Below are 22,502 nucleotides of genomic sequence, written 5' to 3'. Positions count from 1 at the left end.
CCCTCAGCACACCAGCATGGTGCCCAGCTCAAGACCTGCTGTCCCCTGCCTGCCATGCAGCCCAGCAGGTGGCCATGGGCCCACATGGACCAGATGTGGCTAGCCCTCATCCCAACATCTCCTCCTCCTGAATTTCAGTTGGGTCGGCAGCACCAATACCCAGCTGGTCCAGCTGCACACCCAGAGCACCCAACTTCTCCAGCCCCCATGCCCACAGAGCACTCCCAAGTCTAGCCGACAGGAGAGCCCTAGCCCATGCCCTTGTTTTCACTGTCATTAAACAGCCTCCCAACGGTCCTCTCTACTTCCAGCAACAGTGATGCTTTTAGAACATAATGCAGGCCACAGATTTCTAAAACACCAAGGCAGTTCAAAAACTCATTCTTAGGTAATCACAACTCACTGCACAATGTGTGAAGCATTACCTCATTTAATCCCAAGCAGGCCCATATAAGGTAGAAGCTCTGTTTTTCCTTAAAACAAAACAAAACAAAAACAAACCCACAATGTCTCCAAGTGATACGGTAACTTGCTCAAGTTCACCATTTGAAAAGCAAGGCCAGATCTCAGGCCTAGTTAGACTGTACCCAGACCTGACGGCCTGCTAGGTCTCCCATGGACCTCAGGCTATCTCAAGCACCCTGACACTGTGACCTGTCACCCTGCCATTGTCGCAGAGCTGGTATAACTCTGCCGCCAGCCTGAGTGCCCTGAGAAGGTGGTCTGTGTCCCCAGCCCATCCCCAGCTGGATGAGGGAACTGACCTCACACCTCTGGTGGCCGACTGGCCCCTGGTCTCATACCCACTTCTTCTCAGGCAGAATACACTGCACTTGGTGAAGAACCCATAACTAGCTAGAGACCCAGGCGATCCTCCCTCCCTCTTCCTTCTCTCTGGTTTTGGTCCACTATCTATAAGTTTCGGTGCAACCTTCCCTTCCATCCATAACCTCTGCACCTTTCCCTTTCCACTCATGACATGCCTCTGAGCAACCTTCCTTCCAATCCACGCGAAGCTTCTTTGCAACTTTTCCTTCCATCCATGGAAAGCTTCCATGAAGTCTTCCCTTAGTTACATGACAACATTCTGTGCAGTATTCATTTTTTTGTATTAGTCTGTTTTCACACTCCTATAAATAACTGCCTGAGACTGGATAATTTATAAAGAAAAGAGGTTTAATTGACTTACAGTTTTGCATTGCTGGTGAGGCCTCAGGAAACTTACAATCATAGTGGAGGGGGAAGCAGGCACATCTTACATGGTGGCAGGTGAGACAGAGATGCAAAGGGGGAAGAGCCCCTTATAAAATCATCAGGTCTCACGAGAACTCACCATCATGAGAACAGCCCGGGGGAACCACCCCCATAATCCAATTACCTTCCTTCCTTGACACGTGGGGATTACAATTCAAGATGAGATTTAGGTGGGGAAACAGAGCCAAACCATATCAATTTCATCTGTGACAAGCTTCCGTGAGACCTTTGCTTCCCATCTATGACATATGCAACCTTCAATCCATAACAAGAATCCATATGACCTTTCCTTCCCATCAACAACAATGCTTTCTGCATCATTCCCTTCCCAACAATGGTATGGCTCTATGCAGCTGCCCCATCCACCCATGACAAGCTTCTGAACACCCTCTCCTTCACATCATAGCCATTCCTCTGTGCAGCCTTTCTTTCCCATCCATGAAAATCCTGTGCAGGCCAGGTGCAATGGCTCATGCCTGTAATCCTAGCACTTTGGGAGGCCGACGCAGGCGATCACTTGAGGTCAGGAGTTCAAGACCCACCTGGCCAACATGGTGAAACCTCATCTCTACTAAAAATACACAAATTAGCCAGGCATGGTGGTGAGGGCCTGTAATCCCAGTTAGTTGGGAGGCTGAGGCAGGAGAATCACTTGCACCCAGGAGGCAGATGTTGCAGGGAGCAGAGAGCGTGCCACTGCACTCCAGCCTGAGATATAGAGCGAGACTTTGTCTCAAAAGAAAAAAAAGTTTCTCTGTAGCATTCCCTTCCATCCATGACAATTTTCATTGCAGTCTTCCATTCCCTTCATAGACATTCTAGTGCTTGGCTTTCCTGCCGATCCACAATAAGCTTCTCTGCAGACCTCCCTTCTTGTAGGACAAGCCCCTGTAAACTACACTTCCCTCTATGAGAGGCCTCTGTGCAGCCTTTATCTCTGCCTCTGACTACCCTGCATACAACCTTTTCTTCCATGCACAGAAAGCCTCTCTGAAGCCTTCCCTTCCCTCAATGACAAAACTTGGTGCAGTGCTCACTTCCATCCATGACAATCCTCTGTGTGGCCTTCTTTTCCCATCATCTGTGCAGGAATGAGAATTTTGTGTGGAGACTTCCCTTCACACCCATGGCAAGCCTCTGTGCAGTCTTCCTTCCCATTCATAACACAACAAGCCACTGTGCAGCCCTCCCTTCCTCCCTGACAAGTGTCTCTGAAGACTTCCCTTCCTTCTATGACAAGACATCTGTGCAGCATTCACTTCCATCCATGAAAAGGTTTTGTGCAGCCTTTTCTTCTCATCAAAAAAGCTTCTGTGCATCCTTCCTTCTCATCTATGGCAAGGCTCTGCATTCTTCCCTTCTCGTCATAAACATTCCTCTGTGCAGCTTTCCTTCCATCCATGATAATTCTGTGTGCAGCCTTCCCTTCATGTCCAAGACAATCTGCACCCTTCCCATCTATCCAAGCAAGCCTCCGTGCAGCCTTTCCTTCCCATTGGTGATAAGGCTCTGTACAGCCTTCCCTTTCGTCCACGGCGGCAGTCCGCGCAGCAGCCTTCCCTTCCGTCCACGGCGGCAGTCCGCGCAGCAGCCTTCCCTTCCGTCCACGGCGGCAGTCCGCGCAGCAGCCTTCCCTTCCGTCCACGGCGGCAGTCTGCGCAGCAGCCTTCCCTTCCGTCCACGGCGGCAGTCCGGACAGCAGCCTTCCCTTCCGTCCACGGCAGACCTCTGGGCAGCCTTCCCTTTCGTCCACAGCAGGAGTCCGTGCAGCCTTCCCTTCCGTCCACGGCAGACCTGTTGGTGCAGCCTTCCCTTTTTCCGTCCATGGCAGGTGTCTGTGCAGCCTTCCCTTCCGTCCATGGCAGGCGCCTGTGTAGCTGTCCATGACTGCACAAACCTCCTGGGTCCAGGGCCGCCACTGGGTTATGAAGTGTTGCCTGTTTGTGCCTAGATAGGAAATGCAGACTGTTGGGCAGGGTCAGGTTGTCCCTTCTGTTCTCCTTGGCTCAGAGTCAGCAGCACAGCCTGCTGGTTCAAAGCACACAACTGGCTATATCTGAGACTCTGCCAAGCAGGAGCATTGGAGGGAAGGAAACACTGGACCTGGCAGTGCTATAAGGCAGGAGCTGTGCCACCGCTGTCTATTAATGCACTGACTTCACACAGCAGGACTCTCAGGTAAGGCAGAGATGCCCCTTTATTTCTCAGGTTTCCCCTTCTGGCCTGGGTAGCACATGGGTTTGGCCCACATGAGCCAGCCTGGGCTAGTATGAACCCATTCATGGGCCCAGTGAAAGGTATGGGGTGAAACTGTGATCTTCCAGGGAGAACATAAAACTGGGCTTCCAAACTCCATGACCCACCGTCCAAAAGGAAACAGACCCTAACACCAAATGAGTTCCTCAGTTTGAAGCCAGGTACTATTTTTAGCTTTCCTGTAGCACAAACCTATATGTTCCACTTTTGGATTAAGTCAGTTTGGAGAGGGTGCCTGTCACAAATTGTTGTCAGAAGAAGACAACCTGGTCAAGTTGAGGGGTCCAGGGGCTCCTGAGAACTAGACATGTGCAAAGGTTAGTGGGTTTGATGATCCCCTCAAATTCATGTCCTTCCTGGAGCCTCGGAACATGGCCTTATTGGGAAACAGGGTTGTTACAGATGTGATTAGTTAAGACAAGGGCATATGGGGTAGGGTGGGCCCCTAATCCAGTACGAATCCCATTCATATTCTCTTGTGAAGAAGAGAGGAGACACAGAGACCACCACACAGGGAGGAGGCACTATGGGGACCGAGGCTGACAGTAGAGCAATGTGTGTGCCCAACAGTATGTGTGTCCCGGAATGCCAAGGATGCCAGCACCACCAGCAGCCTAGGAGGGGCTGCAACAGATTTCCCCTCCAGCCTGAGGGCGAGACTGGACCACCAACACCTTGATTGTGGACCTCTGCCCTCCAGAACTGTGAGAGGATAAGTTTCTGGGCTGAAAGGCCTGACATGTGGTGCTTTGTTTTGGCACCCCTGGGAAACCCATGTCATCAGGCATGCTGCAAAGGGATTGGACCCGTTTCCCAGAAGTAGAGTGGGGAGCGGGGATGGGCAGGAATGACCGGGGGACCAATGTATCTCTGATCATTTTCTGAGAGCAGCATGCACTTTCCACGGCATGGTGGCTGGGCCCAGGCGCACATCAGCAATAGCCGCTACACTTCAATGCCCACCACATGCCAGGCTCCATGCCAGGGTCTGCACATGGTGTCTCCAATCTCTGTCCTCCCCTGTAAGGCGTTATTTTATTTAGAGATGAACTGACTCACCTTAACCCACGTAATGGAAAAGGGGAGGAGCCGTAGCTTATGAGCCGGTTCCTAAAGCTGCTTCCAGGTGCTGCCCAGGAAGTCTTCTGCACTGGGAGAGATCTGGGATGAGGATCAGCCTGTGGGAGGGGAGCTGATGGTCAACAGCACGGGCAGAAAATTCGGCCTCATTTGAGAGTGGATCTGGATGTCTGTGGTCTTGGGAACTTCTGCCTGTCAGGGCCTCCTGTGTTCTAGGTTCACAACAACCCTGTGAGCTGGGCCTTCCCGCCCCGTTCTGCAGACGGGGTTGGTAAGTCACAGGCAGCTCACGTGACTGGCCCGCAGTCACAGAGCAGTGAGAGGGGCCCGGGATAGGAAGAGTGGAGTGTGCTCAGCTCCATAGCTCTTGCTCTCTGCACCGCCACATGAGCTCCACTCTGCCATTAGAAAATTCCAAGACATTCTGAAAGAGACAACCAAGGGTACTCAGAAAAAGAAAAGACAGTTGCCCCGAACCACATTAGGCAGGGCTCTGCATGGGGCAGAAGCTTGCCAACTCCCGTTGGGCAGCCGGGAAGCTCCTAGCCCAGGAGCCACAGGGAGGAAAGTGAGAGAGGAAGACATGAACTCATGGCAGCCTGCAGCATCAACATGAGGTGGGAAGAAAAGCAAACAGAAGTGAGCGGAAGCGTCCTGTCATAAGACCGGCCTGGCAGGAGCATGGGTGGCACCTTCCCATCTTGGGCGCACACATCGTAGGTGGCCAAGTCGTTCCCATGACGGCGGGCACTCCAGCTCCCAGGTGGGCAAGAAGCGGGATTCGGGACCAGACGCCAGGCCCTGTTCTCTCTTTCTCCTGTGGAGCGCGCCCAGCGCCTGCTCACACGTGCGGCCCCAAATCCTCTGTGTGCTCTCTTCACTTTATTTAATAAATGGAATCTCATCAACTTATCCTTCTCCTATTATCACTGCTGACATCAATCTGATAATATTGGCCTGGTGTGGAACTGGGCTATTATATGTCCTCCTGATACTTAATTTCAGAGAAACATCAGCAGGGGGGTGAATATATGGAGCAGGCTTTTTATTACAGGCAGCAGTAAGGAGATTCCGAGTGAATTAGACATTCATCTTGGTCAGGTCCAATCTAGCTGTTCAGGAGGGGTTTCTGCTTTAACCCGTGGCTAGGGCTGAGGCACTGATGAGACCAGCTGGTTACTAAGGACTTGGTTAACTGACTGCTATTGACGATGTGCCACTCAGCCTGGGTAAGTGGAACCCAGAGGTCCTGCCATCGATCAACACGCCACACAGGATCGCTATCAACTGCAGGATGCTGGGCTCCAGCTGCCCCATCCCTCAGGCGGGAGAGGGGCCTGTTTGAGAGCTGAGGCTTGAGAGAGAGCCTGGGGGTGCATTGCTCCCAAGAGGGCCTGAGACACAAACGAGCCCCTGGCTGCTGCTTAGTGAGGCAGAGGCTGCGTGTGACAGGATTGTCCAGGACTATCCCTTCTCTCTCACACACACGGAAAGAAGAAAGGGCCATTCCTCTTTGTTTCTTTGTTGGAAAAAAATAAAGAATGCACACTTTCCCTAAGAGGAGATGCACCCTCATTCACTAGATGTCAGAGGAAGCCAGGTGGGGCGCTTTCTGGGCTTTGGCAAGGCGGAAGGAAAGGGCAGGGCCACGGTGGCCTTTGGTGCTGGGTGATGACGACTTCCAGCCCGCCTGTGGCTGAAGAGCTTTCTGGCACTGTTTCTGCCAATGAGACTCACCATGGCAGCCCCTTGCAGCCATGGCCTCTGGACACAGGGGAGTCCTTGGGCTGCCCCAACCCTGCTCTGTGTGGGGCTGCAGGAGGCTCTTGAGCACAATCCTATGACGTGACCTTCCCTCAGCACTGGGTCCTCAACAAAGCAGGGAGCTGTCACCCAAATGGCACTGGGTGGGTCCCTAGCACTCCAGACTGTGGGTGGCTGCCTGTTCCCCACCCCCTGTCGTCTTAAGAGTCCTTGCCGCCTCTCTGCTGGAAACTTTAGCTCACCTTCTGGCTAATTCACTTCCCCCCTCAAGTCTCCCCAAGTCTACCCCTTTAGTCTCCCCATGTGTCCCGCCTTGAGTCTCCCTGAGTCTCCCCGCTCGAGTCTCCCCACTCAAGTCTCCCCCCGAGTCTCCCCATGTCTCCCTACTCGAGTCTCCCTGAGTCTCCCCGCTTGAGTCTTCCCCCGAGTCTCCCAAGTCTCCCCTCTTGAGTCTCCCTGAGTCTCCTGACTCGAGTCTCCCCCATCTAGTCTCCCCATGTCTCCCGCCTTGAGTCTCCCTGAGTCTCCCCGCTCGAGTCTCCCCACTCAAGTCTCCCCCCGAGTCTCCCCATGTCTCCCTACTCGAGTCTCCCCGCTTGAGTCTTCCCCCGAGTCTCCCAAGTCTCCCCTCTTGAGTCTCCCTGAGTCTCCTGACTCGAGTCTCCCCCATCAAGTCTCCCCCACACCGAGTCTCCCCCATCAAGTCTCCGCCACACCGAGTCTCCCCTACACTGAGTCTCCCCGTCCCGAGTCTCTCTCTTTAAGTCTCCCCCCTCCCAAGTCTCCCCTGAGTCTCCCACCTAGAGTCTCCCTGTTCCTGACTTTCCCCCCTCCCAAGTCTCCCCACTCAAGTCTTCCCAACCCAAGTCTCCCTGCTCGAGTCTGCTCCTCCAGCCTGGCTCCTTGCTGACATCAACTAGAGGGATCTTTCTGACTCATGATGGTGGGGGTGCTCTGGCCCAAAGCTCCCCAGAGGATGGCGCCCCCCACAGGCCTGCCCTTCCAGCTCTGTGCTTTGGCCTCAGCAATCCTGAAGGACAGAGCTCCCAGAACCCGAGGGCTGGCCAGCTCCACACAAGCACATGGCCAGTTCACAGTGAGCCAAAGTCCTCCTCACAAGAGCCGTCCGTGCCTGCTCTGCTGCCCTGAGCCTCCCTCCTGCCTGGCCTCTTCTCCCCAGCCTTTTCCACAAACTCCATCGTACCAGCCTAAAACGCCCCCGTAAAGACCTATGCTAAATGAACGTCCTTCCTTCCTTCAAGGGACAACTATTTACTAAGTGCCCATCCCATGGTGACCAGACTCACAAACAATGAAACCTCTGCCCTGCCCTCAGGGACCCCTCTCACCCACCCACAGCCACAAGGCCTAGAGGCAAGGCCAACTCCACAGCGAGGCATTCCGGCCCCTCTAGGACCCAGTCCTGAGGAGAAGGTAAGTCTCCATCCTGCCTGATTGTCATCAACTGCCCCCACGCCTGGGCCACTGGGCCCCAGATTTCAGGAACACTCTTGACTCCTTCTCCAATCTGCCCCCATGTCTGTCTGCTAACCACAACTTCCCCTGAAGGTTACCTGCCCTTCTTCCCGCTGTCACACAGGTCCTGTGCATCTGTGTAGTCCTATGTGGACAGGCCGCCAGCCCCGCCTCTCTGTCCCCTCTCACTGGGAGGAAGTGTTACTGACCCAGTGTCACTTCTGCTCTGTGGCCTCCCTGGCCTGCTCACCTGAGAGGGTCCTGTGACACGGACCATCTGAGCACACTGCACCCAGTCATGTGGGACATGCTGTCTCCCCACTAGACAGGAGTGCCTGGAAGCCAGGAACCACAGCTTATTACCTCGGCTCTAAGGTCCTCACAGAATACTATGCAGGAAGCAGATATTCTATAAATAAATTGAGGTAGGCAGAGCATCAATAATTAAGAGTCATTGGGGCTCCACCTTCTTCCAGCTTCTAGGGGCAGAGGCCAGATCTGACTGACACACCAGATGTGGATGTGTGCAGTCTGACCTGGGGCCTTTGTAACCCGGTGGGCCGAGCCCTGGACCATGTGCCCAGCCCCTGGCTGAACAGGCGTCTGTCTGGGCCATGCCGTGTCCTGCATTCTCACCTTCTCTTCGCTTCTATTCCTGAACACAGCTCAGCGCCTATTGCCAGGTGTGTGGAAATTCTGTAACCTACCTCCTTCTCCCATCCTCACTGTGGATCCAACTTATCAATTCTTCCTTTCATGCACTGTTTGGCATTATATCTAAGAGTCATCATCAAACCCAAGGACATCTTTTTCTCCTATGTTATCTTCTAGGAGTTTCACAGTTTTGCGTTTTACATTTAGGTCTATGGTCCATTCTGAATTAGTTTTCATGAAGTTCACAGTTTTTTAAGCTGCGATAGTGTTTTATCAGCTGACAGCTCACTCATAACCTAAAAGAAAAAACAGATTCCTATAGGGCCTCCCAGAAGACCTGGGCCCCCCATCTATGACCCTTTCCCCTCCCTCTACTGTCTTCCTCGAGCACATTCAGAAACTGGAGCTGCACACAACACCGTGGTAAACCCTAAGTATTGCAAAGAAGAGCTCTCAGACACTGGGCCTCCTTCATTATGACAGCCCTACCTCGCCACCCCATCATGGACACCAGAGGAGGCCAAAGAGGTCCTCCAGGACTCACCTCTCACCGTACCTCATGTCACCCAGAAAAAAGGGGGACTGCAGACCATGTGTTTTTAGGATAGAAAGCACCCAGAAAATGTGCCTCAACTTCTACTGCCACACCTTGGCTTTGGACCAGAACTGACTTCCCTTAGAACAACCACAGGGTCAGCCACCCGCTACTGGGGTCTGCCAAGACACCTGATACAACCTGACCCCAGGTGAGGAGGCAAAACGAGGCAGAGGGAAAGTGGACACATCCCATAGCCATGCAGAGGTGAAGGCACACTCTGTTCCGATTTCCTAACTTCCATCAACCTGAAGTCACGAAAGGACTTTGAGTTGTTTTCCGAAAAAACAAAGAATGAAAGCCTTGTCCTTCAATTGTCCTTTTCCCTCCCAGCAGAAGTCACAGGGAGTGGGGTGGTAGTGGGGGGCATCATTAGGAGGTGGTGGCAGTGGCCTGCTTGCAGCTAAGGCAGCCGGTGGGGTCCAGGAGGGGACGTGGCAGGTGAAAAGGCGGCTGGCATGGTTGAGAGACTGGTTACATTGAAACAAAAGTTCACTGATTGAGCAAATACATATCCTGCTGAAGAAAACAGCCAAGTCTCATGCTCTATGAGAAGGGAGATTTACACATGGAAAAGGAGAGAGAGAGAGCCCTACAAAGAGCCTCCAGATATTAGAACTGGAAGTATCACTATGGACTTGTGAAATACTCCCCCCCACACACAGATGGCAGTCCTCACGCATGCACTGTGGATGTACATGCACACACATCTACATACACATGCACTCTGTGTACACACATCCATGTTTCCCAGCTCTTCCCACTGAGAGCACCTAGAAGCAATGACACCTCCGTAGCAGGGAGCACACCCGGAGCTCAGACCCCAGAGCATGGTTTCTAGCAGCATCCTCCAACAGAAGGAATGTGGCTCCTGGGAGAAACGGCTGACTCCAGGGCTGGGGCAGAGAAAGGACAAGATGAGCCTGAACACCTTGCGCTAGAAAGTAAATAATGAAGAGACATGCCAAAGGAAGGAGAGTCAGTTTGAAGGGCAAAATCTATGGCATTTTGAATATTAAAATAAGTTATAGATTATAGCCCAATGAATAAATGTGAGTCCTTGACTCCTTACTAACATAACCAAATAAATGAATAGTTATATAACTAAAGAGAGAAGGGGAAACTCCTCCTTTAATAGAATATCAATTCATAAATATAGAAGAAATGATGGAAATAGATCATCACAATGTTCTCAACGGAAGCTAAGGCTGATGGGTGGAAGTTAGATGAGGATCAGGATACTGGCATAACACTGGAGTATCTCCCCCACAAAATACTAAGCAAACACAAAGGGAAAATAAGGCCTTCACAGCAGGGAGACCGTGGAGATACCAATGTGACCAGGTCTAGGTCAGCATCACTAGTGGTAGGACAGGTGGCCTCTTGAGCCTACTGATGGGATGCACCTCATGAACATAGCACCAGTTCTGGGGTCTTCCTGCCAAGAATGCACGGCCTGAGTCTGGTCATGAGGAAACACCAGGTGGGCCAGGGCTGGGGCTCTCCCTACAGATGAAAGCCCTGCACTTTCTTCAAGTCTGTCAGGGTGGAGAGACACACGAAAGAGTAAGGAACTGTTCTATATGAAGGAGCTGATGATGCATGACAGATTCCTGGACCAGAAAGGAAACGACAACATTAGGGTAGCAGGCGAAGTGTGGTCTGTGGGCTGACAGTCCTGTTGAGTCAGTGCTGATTTCCTCATCGGCAGCAGTGTGAGGTGACCAAGGAGGAGGTATTCTTGGGAGGCCCATGGTGCATGGAAGTATTTAGGGGTAAGGAGTTATCATGTCAGAAAAAGACAATGTTTTCATCTAGAGAGAAAAGGTGATGAAGCAAATTCTGTAACATATAAAAAATCAGGGAATCTTGGTTAAGGAGATGCAGGAATCCTTTGCGGTGTTTGTTCTTACAATCTTTCTATGGGTTTGAAATTATTTCAAAATAGACCAACAATGACGGCAATTTGATAGGACTGGATGTACTCAAAAGGACGCACTTATCCCCAAAAAAAAGAGTCTATCTAGATTTTCTTCTCCTGGCTGGGAGTGGGGTTGGGAAAGTTTGACAAAGTGATTCTAAATTCAACCTCAAAAGAGAAGATGCAAAAAGATCATCGAGGCAGAAGAGCTTGCTCAGCCAGATTGTTTAATATTTTAAATAACTATAGCTTCCTAATATGTCTTAAACAGGTTTAAAACATGCAGAAGTGGCCTGGAAAAGAGTCTAGAAATAGACTCAAGTGTGTAAGAAGGAATTTAGCATATGATTAGGTGAAATTTTATATCAGTGCTAATGGGACAAAGGATATTTTGTTTGGAAAAAATAAAATGAAAGCAGATCTTTACTTCGTTCACATCTTACTCCTAAGTAAATCCTAGGGAGGCTATTTGGAACAACAATTTAATGGCAGAAAATAAAATCATAGAAGTACTTGTCCTAAAAATACGGGTGCATACGATTATAGACCTTCACTGGGGTGGAAAGGTCTTTGTAATATAATGTAAGTTACAAATAGAAAAATGAGCAACAAAAATACATTTGGTTCCCATCTCCACATCAACTTCCAAAAAGCAAAAGTTAAACAAAAAATTAACTAGAAAACAGTCACAAGAAAAATGATAAAAGATTAATAACACCATCACACAAAGACCTGTTAAAAATGAATAATAAGGAGAAAAATGGGAAAGGCTGTAAGTAAACAACTCATAAAAAAAGAAAAACAAATGGCCAATAATATAGGAAAGGGTTTTTACCCTCACTTAATACTTGAAGAAATGAGGAGTTTTAAAAGTGAGGGTATTTTTCTCCTTTGATAGCAGTAAAGATGCTTTGAAAAAATATTGCTAAAAATCCTGTGCTTGGGAAGTCCTGGGAAAATGGAACACTCTCTAGTGTTTTTGGAGTGAAAATTGGTACATTTTTCTTTTGAAGGGTTAGCAGGTCAAATGTAAGCATATAAACCTGTATGCATATGGTTTTTTTGGTGTGTGTATCCTTTGACCCAGAAACTCCCTCTAGAAGAATTTAAACATATAAGCACACAAACACAAATAAGGCTGTCTCTCACAGTGCCGATTATATTGATAAAATATAGAAAACCACACAAGGATTCATCAATAAGTGATTGGTTACATAAATTCTGGTATAGCCATATACAAGAATAATAGGATAATTAAAAATGAAGATCTAAATCTACATTTACTGATATACAAATATTGTGCACAGCATATAGATGAGGGAAAATAGCACACACTGCACTGTGTGTTGAACACAAACTCATGGTCTCATTTATGTGCAGCTGTGTGGCTGTGCTCCGTGAACATGGAGTGATGTCACCAAACTGAAGCAGGAAGAGATTCTGGATTTTTTAAAACTTTGCATTTTTCTGTATTGTTTGATTTCCTTTTACAATATTCATGTATCATTTTTATAAATCAGAAGACGAAACTTTTTCCTTTTGAAAAACCTGGAAGATATGTATATACTCTGAATATTTTACATCCCTCCTCATTTTAAGATGCTACAGTAAACAGCCTATCAGAGAATGTGTGGACACTAAACCTACATACTGTAGATTTCTAGGACTATGCACAGTTCCAGGAGAGATTTAAAAGGTCCATTTTTACAGTGATGATATATATGCACACACACGTCATCTTCTAATAATCACAGAAGATGAGGCCTGAGGGACAAGAAATGCAGAGTGAAGGAATGCCTGTATATCGTAGGAACTCAATGAATATTTGTTGACTGAGAAGGGGAGAATAAATGATGCCCTTATCTCTGAGATTCAAAAACAGAAGTCCCAATCGATTTGCTCAGATGGAGTGAGTGGAATATGTGTAAATTCTGTTGTATTTGTTAAAGAATCAGTCATTTTATTTTGGCGTCCCATCTTGTTCCATGTCTGCCGAGGTATGTGAGAGATAAAATTCCTGTTTTCCACACTGTCACAAGTCACAGTTGTCAAAGCCAGTGGCTGCATGGCAGACGCCATCTAAAGGCATTCTTCTTTGCTGCTGGTGTACTGTGTCCCCCCACATCTCCTGGTGCATTGTGCACACACAGGCACACACACAAACACACACAGGCTAAAAGACACAGCCTGAAACAATAGGCTGAAATGCGCATGAAATCAGAGAGAAACATTTCCTGCACTTGGGTTTAAAAATAACCAACTGTACAGGGATAGGATGAGAAAGTTGTGGCTTAACAGACTTAATTCACTATTTCCAGAGCTATTTTCTTAAAACACACATCTGATCATGTCATTTCAAAGCTCAGACACTTCCGATGGCTTCCCAAGGCATCAAAATAAAGCCCAAACCCCTGGCACTCAAAACCCTATTGCTTGATCCTGTCCCAGCTGTGTTCCCTCGCCACACCCCGGAGTGGTGGATTCTGGAGGCAGGCTGGCTTGACCTGGAACCTTACTCTCCTGCTCACTAGCTCCGTGACTTGGGCAGGTCTGTTCACTTCACTGACTCCCAATTTAATTATCTATAAAAACAGAGTCATAAATGAGATAACCTACCCAAAGTGCTTCAAGGTTTGCCTGAACCACAGGAAGAGTCTGATAAATACTAGTGCCCTTTCACCTCCTTCTGTCCACAGAAGAATGAAAAAGAGTACCAAATAGCAAATGGGCGCTGGCCAACCCGAAATGAAGGACAAGCCCAACATGCAGGGAGCTTGGGGTGAAGATCGCTGCTGGTGGCAGGAACAGCTTCTCAGCAGTGGTGGCCTCCTGGGCCCTGCAGGCAGAGACCCCTGCATGGGGACCTGTGGGAGCCACACAGCCCCCTCAGTCCTGAGGGAGCCTACAGGGCCACCTTTCCTGCTATGAATCACTGTGATTACCCAGGGCACAGCCCCAGGAGAAAGTGTGTTCTCTCGAGTAAGCACAGGAACGTCTTATAGTTACTGGGACTTTCTCTGTTATGAGAGGCATTTCATTTTAAAACCTTATTGGCACCAGTCTTTTAATGTGGCTGATGGCACAAAAAATTGAAATTTGGAAGAGTCTAAACTGGATGCTGGATGTTAACAGAGTCGACAGCAATAATAAATAAGAACAGCTACCATTTATCGAATCCTGATTACATGCCAGGCACTCTGCTTACTGCGTCACGTACACACTCCACAGCATCTAAACACCCAGCTCATCGCCTTGTTCTCGTATCACCATCTTACAGCGGAGAAGACAGATGAAGAGCGGTTCTGTAACTAGCCCTGTGGCACAGAACGAACGCACAGTGGGTCTGGAACTGGAACTCAGGCTGTTGTTCCCTCCAGCTGGCGCTCTGGCTACGGTGCCAGAGATGTGGCCACCTTGTTAAGCATCATCCCACTCCCCTCTCCTTGCCCCCAGGCCAACAGTCACAAGCTAATGGCCCCTTGCCAATTTCCCTGATGGAAATGGATTCTGTCATAGCCTGGACTTTCACAAATCAAGAGAATGAGTACGGTGACCTGGATAAGAAGAGCTGTTTCTCAGGATTCCTGGGGTTGTAACTTGCTGCTAGCTGTCTGCACAGCAAGATAATTTGTAGCTTGTCCTCCGCACATAGCCTGGGAATCCCCTGTTTTCTCAGTCATGTGGCTTGGAGAAAAGGCATCCCTCAGGATTCTCAGGATCCTCACTTTGGGATCCTCACCTGGGCCTGGGAACCAGCAGTTATTGAAATCCCGCTCCCCCGGAAGTAACCAAAAGAGTTCTCTGATACTATCTCCCCCCACACCCTCCAGCCCTCTCAAGCTCACATGCCTCTATTCTGCTCAGATTCTTACCAATACATGCCTGCTGTGGTCAGCCTGAGGATACAAAGCCTACAGAGCCACCCAGCATGCTCTGGGACAGGCTCTGATGAGGGACCACTGACTCACAGAGCAAACCCATGCAGACAGGAAAGCCCGTGAACAGGCAGTGAGCATCTGTAAGGCATGAGATTTAATCTTCATAAAACCTCTGCGACAAAATACACCTGTTTTACAAATGAAGACCCTGAGGCTTAAGCAGATAGAATGACTTGGCCCAGGTCACCCATCAGACTCCAAAGCCCATGGACAGGCCAAGACCAGCACTGTCTGGCATTATCTTCCCCTAGCCTTCTCCGAGACAAGCCACACAGGCACCAGTCCTGAGAGACGTACCAGGCTCAGCTCCCAACGCTCACTCCCCATCTCTCATCCAAATCTCTGTCTACATTTCACCACCCAGGCTGCTTCTTCCTGGTCCCTCAGAATCTTAGACTCTCCAAGTTAGCATGGAAGTGAAGCTCAATGCCAGCTTAGATGCTGCTGTACTCCAGCCAATAAAATGAATGGCCGTATGGCGTGGTGGAAATCACAGTGGACTCGAGCCAGAACACTTGGATTTAGGTCCCTACTTGACTACTAACTGGCTTCTGACCTAGGCAAAGGCACTTAATTTCACTTATGGCTTCCTTGTGTTTAAAATGGAGACAGGAAAGGGCATTATGCCACAACAACACTGGTTGCCCAGCTCTCTACCCACACGACCTGGAGCAAATTCCTCAGGGACACAAACCACTCCAGTGTAAGGCTACATGTGAGGTGGCGGGATGCTAAGATGGGAGGCAGCAGGCCAGGGTGAAGGAGGGAAGGGACCAATAGTTCTGTCCAACAGAAAAAGACTGCAAGCCACATATGGAATTATCAGTTTTCTAGCAGCCACATTAAAAAGTAAAAAGAGGCCAGGTGCAGGGGCTCACGCCTGTAATCCCAGTACTTTGGGAGGCTGAGGTGGGCAGATTGTTTGAGGTCAGGTGTTCGCGACCAGCCTGGCCAACATGGTGAAACTGTCTCTAGTAAAATACAAAAAAATTAGCTGAGCGTGGTGGTGCATGCCTGTAAACCCAGCTACTTGGGAGGCTGAGGTAGGAGAATCGCTTGAACCTGGGAGGTGGAGGTTGCAAAGAGCTGAGATTGCACCACTGCACTGCAGCCTGGGCAACAGAGCAAGACTCTGTCTCAAAAAGAAAAAAAAGAAACAGTTAAAATTAATTTTAATAATGTATTTGACAAAATATAGAGAAATAGTCTTTCAACATAAAAAATTATAGGAGAGATTTTACTTTTTTTGGTACTAAGTCTTTGAAATCCAATATGTATTTTGCACTTAGAGCATGTCTCAATTTGGGTGAGCCACACTTCAATAGCCATATGTGGCCAGTGTTGACAGGATGTGGCAGCCCAGGACTAACATTTCTAAGCCAAGCTCTGGCCTCGTATTCTATGAACATGATCTCATATTATCCTCCCCTTCGCTCTGCAAGGGCAGCATCACCACCCCTCTATACAGATGAGGAACCAGAGTCAGCACAGTTGAGCCACTTGTCCCAGGATCTAGACTAAGGAGTCGCAGGAGGAGGATGTGAACCTAGGTTCACCTGGCTGAGAGGAAAGGCTGATCTAAGGTTGTGGGAATTTCACAGCACAAGCTGGCTTCCCAGATGCAGGCACCTGTTAGGTTTGGGGATGCCCTGTATAATCCATTTTACACAGGTCAAGTACATATGTACATTCCATAGGAGCGGCCAAGGTCTTTCCATCTATGGATTTCCTGGGCCATGAACCAGCAACTTCCTGCCACATCAGTCCCAAGCAAAAGCAGAAGCTGGGCTCTCCCTACCTAAATCCAGCATTGTTCTTCCCTCTTTCAAAATGCATGTTCACGCTGGTATTTTATCTCCTAAACAATTCTGTTTAATCCATGTTAGAGATTTGCTATGCTGTATAATCACCTTTTTGTCGTTTTTAATTCTTAAAGATGCATTTCTGCTACTTTTGAACAATTAAATGCAGTTTCATTACTCACTTTTACTGTGCGGAAATTGTACATCTATGACTAGCCTCAAGCTTTGTATTATGAACACTATTTTTCCCTTTATATCTTCAAACAGACTTTTGGCCTTTGCTTAAATAGGCATTTAGACTAAGCCGCACACGGTTTTGAGCTGATGTAGCAGGAATCTGCATAGTAACAAAACCTGAGTGCAGAACGCCTTTCTGTTACAATAGCTATCCCACTCTGCACTCACCAGCCCCAGAACTTTTCTGTGCTTCAACCATGCAATGCTGTCCTTGTCTATGGAACATCAGCCTGGGACTTAACCTGGTTATCATGTAAGCCTGGGCCTTCCAGACTAGTTATTCTGGGGCTGAGCTTGGTCAGGAGATGCTGTGTGTCCCAGGAGGGTCCACACTTCAAGATCACCTAAGCGGTCAGGAGGGATACAGATGAGGCCAGCCTTAACACCTGCTCATCTTGAGGGAGGGAGGCTCTCAAAAGGGAACACCACATCTGGGATACACTGAGCCCTCTGCCTCATGCCAGCCCTGCCATCCTGCTCACCACTACCTGACATTCAAGGCAGAAATGTTTCCAAAGGCACTGGCTGAGCATCCCAGGTGGCCGGAGACAGCAGGTGATTCGTGCTCACAAGTAAACCCTGGAACGAATGGCAAGATAGATATTCTTTCCAAAACGATTCCCAACTCTGATTAGACGTGTCTTTAAAATGGAACTGTTTCATAAAAACTGTCTTCTCGTCCAGAATTGATGTGACCATTTCCTCAGTCCTCTTTTATTTTAAAAATCCATGTTTAATCCATATTTAGAAATCCATACCCATCTGAAGTAGGAGTTAATTTACATGACCCAGGAGATGACATAAAAGGTAAAAAGTGAGGTGGGAAGGCCGGGCGCGGTGGCTCACGCCTGTAATCCCAGCACTCTGGGAGGCCAAGGCGGGCGGATCATGAGGTCAGGAGATCGAGACCATCCTGGCTAACATGGTGAAACTCCATCTCTACTAAAAATACAAAAAAAATCAGCCAGGCATGGTGGCAGGTGCCTGTAGTCCCAGATACTCAGGAGGCTGAGGCAGGAGAATGGCGTGAACCCGGGAGGCAGAGCTTGCAGTGAGCCGAGATTGTGCCACTGCACTCCAGCCTGGGCAACAGAGCGAGACTCAGTCTCAAAAAAAAAAAAAAAAAAAAAAAAAAAAAAAAAAAAAAAAAAAGAGCAGAGTGGGGAGGGTGCATTCCAAGTGTTCCCCAGCCCTGACGTCCCGTGGAGCCTGACAACATGCTTCATGACAGTGACACAGTGCCCGGAACACTGCAGCACTGTCTGTCAGGACTAATGACCCCAGAGGCAGCTGTCATTAGCCAATTCACTAATTAGGGGCCTGTTTGTAGAGCTAATGGGAAGGGTAATCATTTGTTAGCTTAAGTAAAACTCCCGGGCATTCCTGACAACTGTTATCATAGAAAAGTCTGGAAGGCAATTCATCTATCTCTGTGAAATTCAAAGAACCCAGATAACCAGTCATCTTTTACAGCACAAACCTCCTTTAGGAATCTGCTGGTAGGAGCTTGTCTTTGACTCCTAATATATCCTCTGTAGCTGCAAATAAATATGTCTACACATAGACCAGGGGCTTTTCCATGCTTGCACTCCAGTGGTCTGACTTCTGTGAGCTCAATCCAGGTTCTCAGACCTTGAGCCCAGGGAAATGCTCAAGGCTGAGGCCGCTGACAGGAGAAGAGCGCAGAATCCCAACACAGAACGGGCAAGCTCTCTGGTTATAGGCAGAGCGAGTGTGAGAGTGCATGAATGCATGCATGTGTGAGAGAGACAGTATGTGTGGAGAAGGGGGTATTTTGATGCTGCAATCAGTTTTCACTGGCTTGTATGTTAAAGATAAATAAAAACATCAAATTTTCTAAAGATGATTTTATTCACTCCTTATAGAAGTTTTAAAAAACATGAAGTGTGAATGAAGAATTGATGTGGTTTGGATATTTCAGTCTCCAAATCTCATGTTGAAATGTGACTCCCCAGTGTTGGAGGTGGGTCTGGTGGGAGGTGTCTGGGTCATAGGGGTCGGGGTCCCTCATGAATGGCTTGGTGCCCTCCCCATGGTAATGAGCGAATAATGAGAGTTGATTATTTAAAAGAGCCTGGCATCTCTCTTGCTCTGTCTTTTGCCATGTGACACACCGGCTCCTTCTTTGCCTTCCTCGATAATTGTAAGCTTCCTGAGGCCTCCCCAGAAGCTGAGAAGATGCTGGTTTCAGGCCTGTACAGCCTGTAGAACCATGAGCCAAACAAACCTCTTTTCTTTATAAATTACCCAGCCTCAAGTATTCCTTTACAGCAATGCAAATGGATAATACAAGAATATTGAGATGAAATTTAACTTGCCACCAAAAGCTTCCTGAGCCATTCATTCATCTCACTCCTGGAAATGGTAGGAAATGAGGGTTGAGGACCCAGCCTACCAGAGAAGCCTTGGGGAACAAACGACCCCTACAGCACAAGTATAAGGGGAGGTTGTACCAGGCTTCGGGGAGGCAAGAAGAGGGGCCTATGGAAGCAGGTAGGGCTTCCATTCCAGAAGGGTCTTAGAGACTCTGTGGTCCAACTATGTCATGACATAGATGAAGAGATGAGGCTCACAGTGTGAGGTGACTTTTCAGAACCGTGGGTCAGTCCAGTAATAGCACAGACATGATCTCACTCTCCAGACACCCCTCCCTCCCGGACCCCAGGCTCCCTCAGCAGTCACCCAGAGCCTCACCCCACCCCACAAGGACCATGCTCCTTTCAGAAGCAGTAAACAACAATCTTCAAATAGGGCAACCTAGGACCCTCAGCCCAGCGGCAGCCAGGGCTGCTGCTAAATAACATCCAGAGAAGCCCCGCCTGCCCTGGGCCTGCTCAGCAAATGGACAGGGAGGCTCCAAGGGCCCTTCTTGCGCCCGTGCACTGAGTGCGCCCAGCTGTGACAGCCCGATCTGGTCACTGGGCACATGTGCCATTCTGCCATGCCAGCAAGGCAGCAGGAAGGCATGTGCCAGCCTGAGGAGCCAGTGCCAGTGCCAACCCTTAAGCCACAAGGACAGCCCTCCTTCCTGCGGGAAGGGCTCAGGCTCTCTGCAGGGCTGCTGGTCGCCCACCACAGGCTCTCTGGACTCAAGGCTCAGGATGACGTTCTCTGGGCCCTAACTCTGGGAAGAAGCGGGGTGGGGGAAGGCCTCCTCACCAGAGGAAAAAGCAACAGATCTCTTTGAGGCAGTTCAGAAGTCAGGATGGATTTAGAGGCTTTCCCTGGGGGGATTTCCTGGGGAAGTGATTAATTTGCTGGCTGGAATACATTCATTTTGGCAGTTGATCTAAACTCCAGGACTCATAGCAATCACTTAGGAGTTTGTTTACATGGCAGATTCCAAGGGCCTCGCTTGGGGTGGGGCCCGGGACTCTATTCCATGATTCTGAGGCAAGTGGTCTATGGGCCACCACAAACCAGGGTCACAGCACACTGGCACAGGCAGATCTGCAGAGCGTGGTGTTATCAGGGCTACCGAGAGGTGCTATGGGCAGCAGGGCATGGTGAAGGCTCTGAAGCCCCTCTCTCCTCTAAAAGAAGACAACAAGAGGAATGCATATCTCACTGGAGCCTCCGTGCTCTTAGATAAACATCCGCCTCAGTGATTCTGAACTTCGGGTGCCTGCAGGGTGAAACCTGTGTGCCTGGCTGAGGACAAGAAGGACCAGGCCCTGAATCCTGGCTCTGCCGCTTCCAGCCCAGCAACTTAGGATGCGTCAGCCTAGCTGAGCCTCACTTCCTCATCACAAAAATGGGGTGAGGGCTCCCCGTCCCAGGCGGGTTTAAGTGAGATGAGATGAGACGAGCGTTTCTGTTGTGAACAGTTTGTCCTGGCCCCTCTTTTCAAGTGCAGAATACACCAGGGGCCTGTAAGCTGGTATTTTGGAGTAAACACTATTGACTAAGATACCAATTCTCCTGGTAATCAGCTTGGAACAGAGGACTAAGAAGGGGAGCTTAGAAAGGTCCCAAGGTGGGTAACTAACTGGGAGGTATGTATGTCAAGGGGCACTAAGAAGAAAGGGGAGTGTTTGGCATGTCTACCTAAAATGACCTGGGGGGCAGACTCAGGTAGCTGCCTGAGGTGAAAGAGCCCAAAGTCAAAGTTTACCGGCTCCTCAAGCTGCCCTGGGCTCCGTGTCAGTCGCAGGGCCACACTGTGAGGAGCACAGACTGTGTAAACAGGGCCATAACAGGGAGCAGGCTGCCCTGCAGCAGCCTCACCAAGACCAGGGACTGGCGGATGAGGCTGGGTCGGCTCTGCAGAAGCAGGCAACCCAGCAAGCACATCCCACCAGCCTGTGCTGGGCCCAGGAGGGGAAGGAAAGGCCTGCTGCGAATTCCACCTTCATGTGCTGAACCTCAACTAAACCAACAAAAGGAAAAAGGGCACTCCCTGCCCCTGGTCCCTGGGAAACCCAAGGCTGACTCCACAAAGAACCTCAACTCTTTCCATGTGAAGGTAGGTGGAGGGTGTCCCCAGGGGTGCGGCCAGTCAGGGCTTTGGGTGCTGGGCAGTGATGGTGGGAAGCAAAGCCTCGTGTTTCCCTCGGCGCCCTGCTCCACCAAGGCCTGCCCCCACAGAGCAGGAAGACAGCTGGCCGCCCCAGGACTTTCTGATGACAGGGCAGCCAGTCTGGGCAGCAGTAGGGAGTGCAGCGGGACGGGAAGACCTCACTGTAGACACTCCAGGCTGGGGGCCTTTGGCAGATAGGAAGAGATGGGAGCTCCCAAGAGCCAGCCCTGAGCTGTTTCCATCAGAGAGAGTTCTTTTCTAACAGCCAGAGCTGTACAGAGATGAAATGGGAGGTGCTGGGTGTGGCTGAGCTAGAATGGGTGCTGAAACAGCACCTCTTGTTTTGCTTCTAAAGGAGATAAGAGCTTCGGAGTTCAAAGAGAGAAGGGAAGGGGTAGGGATGGATAGAGGTTTCCTTACTCAGTCCTCACAACCATCCTGTGAACAATGGATGGCTCACCCCTTTTACAGAAGAGAAAACTGAGGCTTAGAGGGAGTTACCAACCAAACTCCATACAACAAGTGAGAGGCACAGCCAGGATTTGACTTTAGGTTTTCTGCTCCAAAGCCCATGTTTTCTATTTCTACCTGACCACCTCCCAGAAGACAGAACAAATGCTGGCAGTGAAGTATGACAGTGTGGAAAGTCTTTGTGGAAGGGAAGATGGCCAGAGAGGGCCAAGTGACTTCCCATGACTGTAGCCTTCTCAGTCCACTCAACTGTGCCCAGGAATACCAAGAGAACTATGGCTGGACCACCAAGCTACTGCGGGTCACCTTTACAGAATTCTCGAGGATGGGAAACAAAGGAAAACTAGAAAGGAAGTCTTCAATGTCGGGATTTTCAAAAGGGTACATTCTATCAAATGAAGGCAGAGCCCAAGCAGGAGTCTTGAATGGTTTCATAAAGAGGCTGGTTTGGAGTACTTGGAAAAGGAAGAGGTGATCACTAAGAAGAGAAGAGTCTGTTGGAAACATGTCAAAC

The 22,502-nt window shown here is 49.4% G+C and overlaps 1 protein-coding gene across 17 annotated transcripts in view; it reads right to left on the bottom strand.

Moving 5' to 3' along the window:
• The window catches only part of CHCHD6 (coiled-coil-helix-coiled-coil-helix domain containing 6), a 259,379-nt gene that overhangs the window by 7,983 nt on the left and 228,894 nt on the right, over positions 1-22,502 (bottom strand). For 4 of the 17 annotated variants that reach the window (XR_010155749.1, XR_010155750.1, XR_010155751.1 and 1 more), the window contains exon 7: positions 4,570-5,014. The exons of 10 other annotated variants lie outside the window; for them this stretch is intronic. Coding sequence is in view for 1 of the 7 variants with exons in the window: in XM_063807100.1 (XP_063663170.1) it covers positions 4,607-4,688 (82 nt within the window). In the remaining 6 variants the exon portion in view is untranslated. The remainder of the gene's footprint in view (positions 1-4,569; positions 5,015-22,502) is intronic. 3 more of the 17 variants (XR_010155752.1, XR_010155753.1, XM_063807100.1) reach the window with 1 other exon arrangement.

The sequence above is a fragment of the Pan troglodytes genome, chromosome 2 (assembly GCF_028858775.2).
Source record: "Pan troglodytes isolate AG18354 chromosome 2, NHGRI_mPanTro3-v2.0_pri, whole genome shotgun sequence".
NCBI lineage: Eukaryota > Metazoa > Chordata > Mammalia > Primates > Hominidae > Pan > Pan troglodytes.
This window is presented reverse-complemented; position numbering and strand designations above follow the sequence as displayed.